This window comes from Cnephaeus nilssonii, assembly GCF_951640355.1.
Source record: "Cnephaeus nilssonii genome assembly, chromosome: 20".
NCBI classification, from domain to species: domain Eukaryota; kingdom Metazoa; phylum Chordata; class Mammalia; order Chiroptera; family Vespertilionidae; genus Cnephaeus; species Cnephaeus nilssonii.
Genome location: NC_137091.1, coordinates 51,383,749 through 51,396,977, shown reverse-complemented (window position 1 = coordinate 51,396,977; position 13,229 = coordinate 51,383,749). Strand labels below are relative to the sequence as shown.

The 13,229-nt window shown below is 49.2% G+C and overlaps 1 protein-coding gene and 1 pseudogene across 3 annotated transcripts; one reads left to right on the top strand and one right to left on the bottom strand.

Annotated features, from left to right (window-relative positions):
• The first annotated feature begins 793 nt into the window (after window positions 1-793).
• LOC307092763 (uncharacterized protein) lies at window positions 794-11,839 on the top strand. Of its 2 annotated transcripts, XM_079760243.1 has the most exons (3): window positions 794-1,016; window positions 4,302-4,428; window positions 5,870-11,839. In XM_079760243.1, exons 1-3 carry the CDS (start codon window positions 984-986, stop codon window positions 7,264-7,266), a joined length of 1,557 nt encoding a protein of 518 aa, XP_079616369.1. In that variant the 5' UTR covers window positions 794-983; the 3' UTR covers window positions 7,267-11,839. The 2 variants fall into 2 exon arrangements, with proteins under 2 accessions (XP_079616369.1, XP_079616368.1); XM_079760242.1 differs by lacking the exon at window positions 794-1,016 and having other exon boundaries at window positions 3,202-4,428.
• Window positions 3,287-3,992, bottom strand: LOC307092795 (survival of motor neuron-related-splicing factor 30-like; annotated as a pseudogene). Its single transcript has one exon. The product of its transcript is annotated as a survival of motor neuron-related-splicing factor 30-like (transcript).
• Window positions 11,840-13,229: the final 1,390 nt, after the last annotated feature.

Genomic DNA, 13,229 nt, shown 5'->3' with positions numbered 1-13,229 from the left:
AACACTACAAACCAGAATGTAACTAATATCACTCAAAGTCTACACTTTTTAAAAAATATATATATATATATATTTTATTGATTTTTTACAGAGAGGAAGAGAGAGGGATAGAGAGTTAGAAACATCGATGAGAGAGAAACATCGATCAGCTGCCTCTTGCACACCCCCTACTGGGGAGGTGCCCCCAACCAAGGTACATGCCCTTGACCAGAATCGAACCTGGGACCCTTGAGTCCGCAGGCCGACGCTCTATCCACGGAGCCAAACCGGTTTCGGCTGAAAGTCTACACTTAAGAGCATGACGGTGAATAAGTGAATGAAGATTACATTTTAAAGCGCATGGTGGATGTGTTCATTACATTGTGAATAGCGCACAAAAAAATGAGGAACAAAAGTGAGCAGTTTGTTAATGAAAAGGAAAGTAGCCACGGTTCATTAAAAAAAAAAGGGCAGCCTATTCCACTCAGAAATCAAAGCCCACCTATTCCACTTCCAAAGCACCTCGCAGCTGAGCTTGAATCTTTTTGCAAAATAAGCCCTTTTCCCCAAGGGACTACATTTCCCAGAATGCGACGAGTGAAGTGGCAGCATCGCTGTGGGAAGGGACTACATTTCCCAGAAAGCCCAGCGTGAAGTGGCAGCATCGCTGTGGGAAGGGACTACATTTCCCAGAATGCACAGCGTGGAGTGGCAGCACCGCCATCCGATAAGAACGTAGGGAAGAGGGGCTCCTGCGGATGACGCATTAGGAGAGGGCGGTACTTCCGGCGCCTCGCTAGGCCGCCACGTTAGTTGTTCTGAGATTTGTAGGACTTTCCCGAGTGCTCAGTCCGGGTCCAGGTACCGGGTCCGAAGGTGGCGGGAGCCGTTCTCCCCGCCGCACAGACGCGGGTGTGCGGCTCGGCGACCCCGCGAGGGACCCGCTTCAGGGCGGGAGGGAGCCGCCTCCTCGCCCGCCCTGCCCGCTCCGCCCGCAGGTTCCAATGGCGGCGGCCGCGCCCGGGCGTCCGGCTGAGGTGAGCGCGGCCCCGGCCTCCCCGCCTCCCCGACCCGACCCCGCAGCCCCGGCCCCGCGTCAGGCCCGCGAGGCGCTCGGGGGGGCCCCGGTGTGACGGGCGGGGAGCGGCCCGGGAGGACGAGCCGCCCCGGCTGCGGGGCGTCAGCGGCGGCGCGGGTCCGGGCCTCGGGGCAGCCGGGTCCGGGAGGCGGAGCCCGCGGAGCCCCGGGACCGCTTGTCTCCGGGGCCAGCCCTTCCCCGGCCCCGCGGCTGCGGAGGAGCTTGTGGGACCCCAGGGAAGGGGAGGGGACCCCGTCCCTCCCGGCCCCGGCCCCCCTCACCGTCCTGGGATGTCTTCTCTCGGACTTGGAGAGCTGGTCCCCGATCTGGGCACCGAGAGCCTGGGGACACCCGGGCACAGACCCCAGTCCCTCCCGAGGGTCCCGTGAAGGTGCGGGTGTTCCTCCGGCCGGTAAAACCCGCGTGGACGGTGATGCCGGCGCTGGTCCCGGGCCGTGTGCTGCTCCAGGCAGAACTGAGCTGAGAGTTTAGGAGCTTCCGGTCTCTTCCTGGGGAACACAGGGCACAGGAAAGGGGGGACCCTGCCCTTCGTGAGCCCGTGAGGTCACAGTGGCACCGGGACGTGGACTGTCCTTTGAGTTGGGGCGATTGTCAGGAGGACAGCACAGGGCGGATGGGGGGGGGGCCCTGGGGGGAGGATTGTGGGTTCTCAGTAGAGGAGCTTTTTCTGGTTTCCTCTGTCCCCATCTTGCTGTCAGGTGTTAGAAATAAGGGGAGCCCCCAATTCAGGGGTCCTGGTAGGACACAACATACTCAGGAGCCAGGCAGCGCAGCAAACATCTTTACTTCTACATAGAAGGGTGTGCGCACACGGTCTGGAAGCACACGCTCACAGAGCAGGTGGTCTGCTCAGATTTATAACCCCTGATGCCCGTGACCTGTCCCTTACTCTTATTTTATTTTTAAAACACTTTAATAAAAGATAAGCATACAAAAACTGAAATTAACACATCCTGAAAATCACTGACTTCCATTAATGGGAAGACACTTTTCTATGCACATATTTGGCTTAAACTCAACTCAGGATAAATATGATGTTCACTTACACCAGCAAATGCTGACAACTTGATCTAGTAAACAAAAATTACAAACTCAGCTACACGAACATAATATACAGGGGATTATGGTCAGATTAATGCACAAGAGATGCAGTCAATTTTTAATGAAACATTCAGTCCTCTTGTTTATTAATTTAGCCTTGGCTTTTTTTTCTTTTTTTAAAAAATAGCATCTACACTGTATACAGGGCTATACATCAGCTTTTTGTTTTTCTCATATAAACATTTCACATCCAAAAAAATGGTACCACTACCCTATGTGAAAACCAACACAGGAGGGGGGAAAAATTAGAAAAGGTAGCTGGTGCTAAAACACGTTTTTTTACATAAAACTAAAATTCAATGAAAAGAATAAAAGAGCTGGATACATTTTAGAGATGGCCTAACAGGCTTAAGAAACAAGTTATTGAAGGAAAAACCTGAAAACAGATTGGACTTTTACAAGCTTATTTTTTAGGTTTAATTGGCCAATAGCTAAGTTTAAGTTGAAGGTAAGAAAAAATAAAAATATCTCTAAAGTTTGGTGTTCTGCCTTGATATTCCAGTGAATTGCTTTCAGAATAAGTGGCAAGTTTTTTTTTTTTAATATATATATTTTATTGATTTTTTACAGAGAGGAAGGGAGAGGGATAGAGAGTTAGAAATATTGATGAGAGAGAATCATCGATCAGCTGCCTCCTGCACACCCCCTACTGGGGATATGCCCGCAACCAAGGTACATGCCCTTGACCGGAATCGAACCTGGGACCCTTCAGTCCGCAGACTGACGCTCTATCCACTGAGCCACACCGCTTAGGGCCGAGGCAAGTTTTAAGGTACTGAAAGTTCCAGGTTAGGACTTTACAAAATGTATGGGCCTGATATTAGGAAGATCAACAGTTCATCTAAGTGCTTTATTTAAGCAGCATCTACGTAGAAAAGTTGCATTACCCAACAAACTTTGAGGAAACTGTGGTAGTAGTAATGAAGCAAGTTAAATGAATAGCAGTTATCAAATGCAATTTCTTCAAGTTTCATTCTATTGAAGTCAAACAATGACAACAATGGTATTTTCCTTACTCATCTAACAAATAATTTACCTTTAGAAAAATATAAGGATTAAAAGGTAAATGTAAAGCCCTGCAGAGATGAAATCCAACAGTTTTTGTGATTATTGAGGCATCAAATGCCTGACATTGTATTTAGAGGTATCTTGATACTGTGTCATAGGTTTATCAGCAATTCCACAAGTTCCTACTCCAACTTTGCCAGTTACACTCTCAGGTGAAGCAAAAGTACTCCTCTTTACCTGGCCTTTTTTATTTTAAGAATAGGCCCTGTTGTTGAACTGTTGCCATTTCACTTTCTGGTCCTCTCTCTCCTCCTCAAGTTCTTTTATTCTCTGTGCTTTTTTCAAAGCTTTCTTCTTTTTATATTCACGCTGCTGGGCAATCATTTCTTTTTTGGACATGGGTTTGCTGCCACTGTCCTCCTTTGCCTTCCTTCCTTCTACAGGCTTGAGGTTCACCAGTGGAGTCACGTCAGCATTGCCATAGCCAGCAAAGGTGATTGCAGCGGTGCCTTTTTCTCCATCTATCTCCTCAATCTCCGCTTCATAACACTCTCCATCTTCACTCCAGATTGCCATATATTTGTCCCCTGCTTTCCATGAATGAGTGGGCTGAGCAGAAGCAAAACAGTCTGAACGTGCAAGAAGGTTGAGTTGACAGAAGGTCTTTGGTTAGTTCTATAACTTCTTGTAAATCTTTTTTAAATTTTAGCAAATCTTCATTTTTTCCATTGCCAGACAGGGCAGCTTCAACTTCCTGGAGCTGAGCTTTGTAGCTTGCTAGCTGTTTTGCTAGATCCTCTGACATCTTGTGTGGGGTTGGGGTCGGAGCGGTGGGAAGGGGTTGGGGCAAATGAGCCCAGGGGTGGTTGCCACAAGAGTAGCACCAAGAAAAATCTCCCCCCTGTCCCTTACTCTAGATTGGAGCTCAGGCCCACAATCTGTCCCTATTGGCTAATTCAAAGGGAAAAGTTGGCCTTTGCCGATTCAAGAAGGTGGCCACCAGGGGAACTCAAGACATATGGCCAACATGGCGGCTGCCAAGTCATGCAGTCCAAAATGGCAGCCTTCTAAAATGTTCTTTGACAGAAAAGATGATTTGTTTACTCTCACACAGGGCAGGGTGACCTTTAAAGATGTGGCCCTGTACTTCTCCTCAGAGGAATGGGAGCTCCTGGATGAGGCTCAGAGATGCCTGTACCACGATGTGATGCTGGAGAACTTGACACTGATAACCTCCCTGGGTAAGGATTTCAATCCCCCCTATGCCGGGGGCAGTACTGTCTGCCCTTCCCTTTCCCCCAGTAGCAGGTCTGTCCTCACACCAGGACCGAGGCACTGCTTTCTTCCCCAGATCCCTGGATGGGTGCTGTGCTTAGACCCTGGATGGGTGCTGTGCTTAGACCCCTGGATGGGTGCTGTGCTTAGACCCCTGGATGGGTGCTGTGCTTAGACCCCTGGATGGGTGCTGTGCTTAGACCCCTGGATGGGTGCTGTGCTTAGACCCCTGGATGGGTGCTGTGCTTAGACCCTGGATGGGTGCTGTGCTTAGACCCCTGGATGGGTGCTGTGCTTAGACCCCTGGATAGGTGCTGTGCTTAGTGGGGTTGAAGTCTGTGCATGGCCCTCTCCTTCCTTGAAGAGCCCCAGACTTGCAGGGAAGGAATCAGGGCAGGAGTCTTCCAGTGAACCCACTGGATACACCTGACTTGCTTCTCCTTGACGAAATGACTTTGTTCAGATCCCAGGCCCTGTGTGCCTAGGTTCTGTGCCTCCTACTAGCTGGCATTGCCTCAGGCCTGCCTGGGCCAGGATCCCCATCACTGACATGGTTCCTCCTCCCATGGACTGTGGGCTGTTCTTACAAGACCCTCCTTCCAAGTTCTCTGTGTAGTGTTTGGTTTTCTTTTCTGTTGGCTGTGAGGTGCCGAGTTGTTCTGGGCTAGTGCTGGTTACTCCTGTGTGCTGTCCTTCCCTTAGCACCTGTACGAGGTGCCATGCATTTGCTCACTGAGGGAGGTGGGTTGGGTTAGAAAGAGATGGTTCATAGAATGTACATGAATCCAGGCTCAGCAGAATGTTAGGAGTGGCACCTGGAGGAGGGTGTGATGCCAGTGCTGTGTTCAACTCACACCAGACACCTACTGTGTTGGACTAGTGTTTTGATCCCATGCCTGGGGCCACACTTTATTTCTGTCTGTCCATCCCCTTCCCTGACACTTCACCAGTTTCTCAGCTCTATCACTTATCGCTTCTACTCTCACCTCCAGCCTCACATCTCTACAATATGTGTTTAGCCTGTTTTTCTCACCACTCCATCTGTGCTTTCCTCATTGGCCCCTATGCATTGTGTCCTGAGGTGTGTGCATATTTCTAAAAGTCCTGAATACCAGCTGCCAAGTTCTTTAGCGAAGTTCTTTAGGGAAGTCGTTGTTGAAGTGAATTGTAGACCCTGTGTCTACTCTGTGTACACTGCATGGTTGTGTCCTTCACCACATGAGGCCTCCCCCAGTCTGTGCTCTTCATACCCAGTACTGCGGAGCAGCCCCATCCTCAACGTGTACTAACTCCCTGGTCCTGCACACAATGCCATGGACTTGTTCCTGGGTTTGTCAGACACACGTGTGTGGACTGCCCCTTCCCACCAGAGACAACATGCACTTAACCAGCACTTTTCGTTTTCAGGTTGTTGGCATGGAGCCCAGAATGAGGAGGTCCCATCTGAGCTCAGCAGTTCTTTACAAGGAGTGTCAGAGGTCAGGACTCCCAAGGCAGGTGTGTCTCCCCTGGATGCCCATCCTTGTGAGCTGTGTGGTGTGGACGTGGGAGACATTTTGCACTTCACTGGGCACCTGGGAACACATCATGGGCAGAAACTATGCAAGATGGGGGCATGTGAGAAACAGTTGGATGTTAGCAAGGAACTTGAGCATCAGAAGCAGCACATAGGAGAGATGTGTTTCAGAGACCACATGGACAGAGCCTCATTTGTAAAGGACTGCAAATTCTGTGTGTCAGGGAAGCCCGGTTCCTGTGAGGAGGTTTTGACGGACTTCCTGGCCAGCTCAGGATTTCTCCAGCATCAGGCAACACACACCAGGGAGAAGTCAAACAGGGAAACTGAGTGTGCCACAGACTCTCACAAGGGAAACACTCTGTCTGACCCGGAATACATGAAAGATTTTAATTGCAAATGCATGCTTGTTCAAGACCAGAGAGTCCTCACCCGAGAAAGATGCCACGTGAGCAATGAATGTGGAAAATCTTATGGCAAAAGCTATAGTCTTAATGACCATTGGAGAACTCACACTGGGGAAAAGCCTTATGAGTGTGGAGAATGTGGGAAGTCCTTTAAGCAAAGCTCTAGCCTCATTCAACACCGGAGAGTTCACCCTGGAGTGCGGCCTCACAATTGTGAGTTATGTGGAAAATTGTTTAGCAAAAAGTCCAACCTCATTAAACATCGAAGAATCCACACTGGAGAAAAGCCTTATGAGTGTGGGGAATGTGGGAAGTCCTTTAGCCAAAGCTCTGCACTCCTTCAACACCAGAGTGTTCACACAGGAGAGAGGCCTTATCTGTGCAGTGAATGTGGGAAGTTCTTTACCTACCACTCCAATCTCATAAAACACCAGAAAGTTCACTCTGGATCCAGACCTTACTCCTGCAGCGAATGTGGGAAATGTTTTAGCCAAAGCTCTGTGCTTCTTGAGCATCAGAGAATTCACACTGGAGAAAGGCCTTATGAGTGCAGTGAATGTGGGAAATTCTTCACTCACAAATCTAGTTTCTTAAAACACCAGAGAGTTCACACTGGGGAAAGGCCGTATGAGTGCAGTGAATGTGGGAAATTCTTTACTTGCAGCTCTAGTCTTATCAAACACATAAGAATTCACACTGGAGAAAGGCCTTATGAGTGTAGCCAATGTGGGAAATCTTTTAAACAAAGCTTTGTACTTACTCAGCATCGGAGAATTCACACTGGAGAAAGGCCTTACGAGTGCAGTGAATGTGGGAAATTCTTTACTTACAGCATTAGTCTCTTAAAACACCAGATTTCACACCAGAGAAAGGCCTTATGAGTGTAGTGAATGTGGGAAATCTTTGAGGCATTGTTCAAGCCTCATTAAACATCAAAGATTTTCCCTAGCTGCTTTGGCTCAGTGAATAGAGCCTCAGACTGTGGACTGAAGGGTTCCAGGTTCAATTCTGGTCAGGGGCACATGCCTGGGTTGTAGGATTGATCCCTAATAGGCGGTTGCAGGAGGTAGCCAATCAATGATTCTCATCATTAATATTTCACTCCCTTTCCCTTCCTTTCTGGAATCAATTTTTAAAAATTGAAGATTTCACACTGCATAAAGGCCTTGTGAATATTGAATATGGAAAATAATTTTATCTTCAATTCCACCCACCTAAAACACCATGTCACATTGGATGAAGACCTTATGAGTGTAGCAAATGTGGGAAATCATTTACAAAATTTTAGTATTTTATCCAGAGAATTCACATTGGATAAAGACCTTATGAGAGGAGTGGATGTGAGAAGACCTTCAGCCAAAGGACTTACCTTATGGGATACCAAATTTTTTTTTTAAGTATTTGTTGCCATGTTTATTTTAATTTAAAAAATAACATTGATTTTAGAGAGAAACATCAATGTGAGAGAGTAGCAACTGAGAATTAAACTGGCAACCCCTGGTTGCATGGGATGACACCCAACCAACCGAGGCGTACCAGCCAGGCCACCACAGATTTCAAATGGGAAAACTGCCTTAACTTCATAGGCATATGCTATTTCTTTGTTCAATATACCACTACTGGAGGAGACCTCTTACGAAGGTCCCATTTGCCTGTATTGAGCCTCATACATCTGAACATACAAATTCCAGTGTGGGGACTGCATTGCACTTTTTAACCTGCCCAGGGCCATGGCCAGATTTATATCACTGGCACTTGTGTTGCAGAAGCCATTTCAACTCTACCTCATGGCTGGAGCCTGTAGTGGAAGATTTATCCATCCCAGAATGTCCTGGCAAGTACATCCCAGTGTTCTCTCATTTGTGGGACAATTCATGAGTAGGCTGAGCACTTACTCTTTTTTACTTATGTGTGTGTGTGTATGTATAATTTATTGATTTTTTTTTTTTTTACAGAGAGGAAGGGAGAGGGATAGAGAGTTAGAAACATCGATCACCTGCCTCCTGCAAACTCCCCACTGGGTATGTGTCCACAACCAAGATACATGCCCTTGACCGAAATCGAACCTGGGACCCTTGAGTCCACAGGCCAATGCTCTGCTCTATCCACTGAGCCAAACTGGTTAGGGCTGAGCACTTACTCTTACCCATTTTTTTTTTCCTGGTAAGTTAAGGCATGGACTTTACCCAGTTTTGACTTAGAGGACTCTGTTGGGCATTTTAGCCCTTTGCACTCAGATGTTGAGTGTGACTCGACACGGTTAGCAGTAGAATAAAGGAATCGAAAAAAGCAAGCTAGTGCAAAGGGTTAAAAGATGGACTACATTTTTCAGATATTGTTGGTCTCACATGACTGTAGTGATGTCATTTTTCAGACTTGAAGTCACCAACCGGGGAATTGTGCCTACCATTGCTCTTGTTTGTATGACAATAAAGGTCTTATTGTTCAAACCACTGTTCATCTTGAGGTTCTAGTCACAGTTTTCGGTTCTTTGAAGACAGGTTTGCTAGCACGAAGGGGTGAACAGCATTGTTTGGGATCCCAAAGTTTGTGTGATGGCAGAAGATATGTCTTCAATTTTGGCCCAGTTTGCATTGCTGCTTCGTAACCTGTAGGGAAGACTGCGGAGCTTTGTGGTCCTGTATTGTAGCTTGGATGCCCTGACTTGGGGGTTCTGAGTTCAACCTGAGAAGGGGGTCCTTGTGACAGCCTTCACTGCTTCTGAGAGCAACATGAGCTTGTTCTCGTTCACAGGGCCTATTGTCTCATGCCCAGCACTGGTCAGGGGACGTTTGTCCCTGCAGGTGCTGTCGTGGAGCTGTGGGCCCTGAGGTCCTGACTTCTGTAGGTACCATCAGTGGTTTTAAGATTACAGGGGCCACGAGAAGGATCATTGTTGCAGAAACACTGGATTCAGAGAGAGTGCAGGAGACTGCCACAAGTGGTTAGCATGCTCTATTTTTATTGCTTTATTTCATTTTAATTTTCAAATATATTTTTTGTTGGTTTTATTTCAGAGAAGAAGGGAGAGGGAGAGAGTGATAGACACATCAATGATGAGAGAATCATTGATTGGCTGCCGCCTGTATACCCCCTATTGGAGATCGAGCCTTAAACCCGGGCAAGACCTGATTCATAGGTGGACACTCAACCACTGAGCCAAACGGGCCAGGCTCCTACAAACTTTCTAATCTTCCAAGATTTATGCATCGCACATGTAAAACGGGCTCTTGTACTTTCCTCCTGGCAACAACAGTTTCTCATTTAAGACTGCACTCTTGCCCTAGCTGGTTTGGCTCAGTGAATAGAGCATCAACCTGCAGACTGAAGGGTCCTGAGTTCGATTCCTGGTCAGGGCACATGCCCAGGTTGGGGACTAGATCCCAGTAGAGGGCGTGAAGGAGGCAGCTGATTAATGATTCTCTTATCATTGATGTTTCTCACTCTCCTTATTTCTCTAAAAATAAATACAAACATTTAAAGGAAAAGGATAGTGTTAAGATTGAATTGATTCAACAACATCAAAATGAGTGTGGGCCATGTAGCTTTTTTTCAGTTTTTATAAGGAAAACCATGCCTTGGTCTGTGTTTGTAGAGGGTGTCCCAGTCATAACTGGGAACAGGAAGCAGCCAGGAGTGGGTCAGCCTCAGGTTGGCCTGTAGTGTTTGAGTTCTTAACTTCATGCCGAAAAGATTTCACAACATGAGTTCAGGAGATTTTGAGGGTACGTTTATTGAATCTGGAGACAGTGATGAAAGGAAGGCATCAGGAGAGAAAGAGCAACAGTAGAGCGGGGCTCCTGTGGCTCTGGGAACATGTGGGAAATAAGGGAGCCAAAGCGGGGCTGTGGTTAGCTCCCTGGACGATCAGAGAAAAGGGGGCCTTGAGGACAGGTTCAGGGGCTCAGCCTGGGATGGGCTGCTGCTGCTCAGCGCTGCCCTGGCTGCAGGTCGGGTGGGGACCCTTACAAGTGAGGAAAGAGTTGGGTTCGGGCAGCAGCTGCCCTGGCTCTCATCTTTCCAGGCTCTTGCTGTCTCCTTCGGCTTTAGGAAGCATGGCCTCTGGTGTGGCCGTCTCAGATGGAGCCATCACAGTGTTCACGGCCATGAAGGCGCGTCCATCCTTGACACCAGCGGAGGTGAAGATGCTTTCCTGCCCGTGGGAAGACGAGAAGACCATCATCCTGGAAGAGGGCGAGGAGATCCTGGTGGGTGCTGTGGGCCAGACAGGAGACCACCCCTCCGCCACCTCCGTCAAGATGCGGCCGCTGCGCCCTGTGTGACGCAGCCTGTGAGACCGCGGAGAGCAAGGGGACCTGGGGCTTATCTTCCAGGCCCCACGTCTGCGCCCCTTAAGAGCAAGATGATCCAGGCCAGCTCCAAGGACGCCACCAAGAAGAAGCTTACGGGGATCCAGCATGAATTACAAGCAAACTGCTCCGAGGAGGTCCAGGACTGCCGCCCTCTGGCAGGGAAGCTGGGGGCAGTGCTGTGCTCTCCCAGGAGGGCAAGCCTCTGTGAGCCCCCTCCAGCCCCCTGCCTGGAGCATCTGGCAGCCCCACACCTGCCTGTGGGGGGGTTGCAGGCTGCCCCACTCCTGCCAGACAGAGGGCTGGGCAGATCCCAGCAGGGTGAGGGCAGTCCCTTCACTCAGCTGCCAAACAGGCCCCCACCCCCTGGGCCTTCCTCCTCCCTCCATGCCTGAAGGTTCTGGACCACCCCCCCACCACCACCACTTCTGATCTTCTGATTCCTCTTGGGTGGAAACAGATCAAGTCCCCCTATGGAAGGCATCCCAGTTTCAGAGAGGGCCAGTATTTTTTTTTTTTAATGTATTTTATTGATTTTTTACAGAGAGGAAGGGAGAAGGATAAAGAGTTAGAAACATCAATCAGCTGCCTCCTGCACACCTTCTACAGGGGATGTGCCTGCAACTAAGGTACATGCCCTTGACCGGAATTGAACCTAGGACCTTTCAGTCTGCAGGCCGACACTCTATCCACTGAGCCAAACCGGTTAGGGCCAGTATTGTTTTTAATGACACGCCTACTTGCACCCTGTTCCCCCGCTTTCCCATGCTGCCAACTCCTAAGCACAATAGGGACTCTGTGCTTGTCTGTTAAGTTCTGTGTATAAAAGGAATGTTTAAGATAACCCCTCCAAACTCTGCCTGGTTCCCTTCCCATTTTACACCTGGTCACAGCTGCTCATGGAAGCAGGACCAGTAAGGGACCCTTAATTTAAAAAAGAACAACAATAAAAGCAAAGCAAAACAAAACAAAAAAAGGTTAGGAAAGCCTGGCTGATGTGGTTCAATGGTTGAGCGTCAATCTATGAATCTGGATGTCCCGGTTGGATTCTAGTCAGGGCACATGTCCGGGTTGTGGGCTCCATCCCCAGTGTGGGGCATGCAGGAGGCAACCGAGCAGTGATTCTCTCACATCATTGATGTTTTTATCTCTCTCCCTGTCGCTTCCTCTCTGAAAGCAATAATCTATTTGTAAAAGTAAGTAAATAATAAAGGATGTGCACAGAAGATGGGGTCGCAGGTGGGTTTGTGTCCTGGGTTTGGGCCTCATTGTCTTCCCATCTTGGACACATTTCTGAATTTCTAAGAAATAATACACTTATTTCTTCAACAACTATTTAGTGGTCATTGGACACATGTCAGCCACATTCTAGGTTCCCGCGACTTTGGTGAACAAAACAGAAATTCCCATCTCCCTTAAACTGAAATTTTAGTGGGGGAGACCATGAATGGAAAGTATGATTGGGACCATATAAAGCATGTTCTAAATAGAGAAGTCCTATGGGAATACATATATATACCCACAGGAGGTCACAGTTCAATTCCTGGTCAGGGCACAGGCCAGAGGTGGCCTGCAGGAGGCAGCTTAGCAGTGATTTTCTCTCATCATTGATGCTTCTCTCACCCTCTCCCTTACTCCCTGAAATCAATAAAAATATAAAATAAATCTATCTACACACAAACACACACACACTACAGGGAGGGAGTTCCGGGCGTGGAGTCCCTGTATGTGGAGGCCCCTGGCGCGGAGGCCTTTCTCTGGCGCATCCGCAAGGGGCGGTGGGAGGTGGAGGAGAGGCCTCACCCGCCCGTGGATCCGCTGGTGCACGTGCAGGTCCGAGGCCTGGAAGGCGCAGACGCAGGGCAGCTCGTTGTTGTGTCTCCTCTGGTGGAGCCGGAACCACGAGAAGTACCGGAATTCCCGGGGACACCGGTCACACGAGTACAGCTTCCGGGTGCTGCCAGGACTTCCGCCCCCGGCTTCCGGGTCTCCTCCCCGGTCTCCTCGGGGTCTTGGGGAGGCTCTTCCTGGGCCGCGGAGGCGGAGGCGCCCAGACTGGCTGCTCCGGGGCTGCGTGGACTCTCCCAGGACGCCGCGCCCTCTGAGGGCCCAGGGCGGCTCTCTCCCTGGAGGATGAGCAGGGAGGGGGGGTGGTGGTCTTCGCTGGAAAGGCTGCCGCCATGTTCACCTGCATCTCCTGTGGAAATAAAGGGGGTCCGTGAAGCTGCACCCAAGTCCTTGGCTCAGTGGACAGAGTGTCGGCCTGCAGACCAAAGGGTCCCAGGTTCGATTCCCACCAAAGAGCACACTTGGGACAGTGGGCTCAATCCCCGATCAATGATTCTATTTTTTAAAAATATAGTTTTACTGATTCAGAGAGGAAGGGAGAGGGAGAGAGAGATAGAAACATGAATGGTGATTTAGAAACATAGATTGGCTGCCTCCTGCACGCCCCCTACTGGGGATTGAGCCCACAAACAGGCATGTGCCCTTGGCCTGAATTACCTGGGACCTTCAGTCTGCAGGTTGAGGCT

Coding starts and splice junctions, on each gene's coding strand:
- LOC307092763 (XM_079760242.1), top strand. CDS start 4,206: ATGGCCAACATGGCGGCTGCCAAGTCATGCAGTCCAAAATGGCAGCCT. Junction 4,429..5,869: donor GACACTGATAACCTCCCTGG/GTAAGGATTTCA, acceptor TTTCGTTTTCAG/GTTGTTGGCATGGAGCCCAG.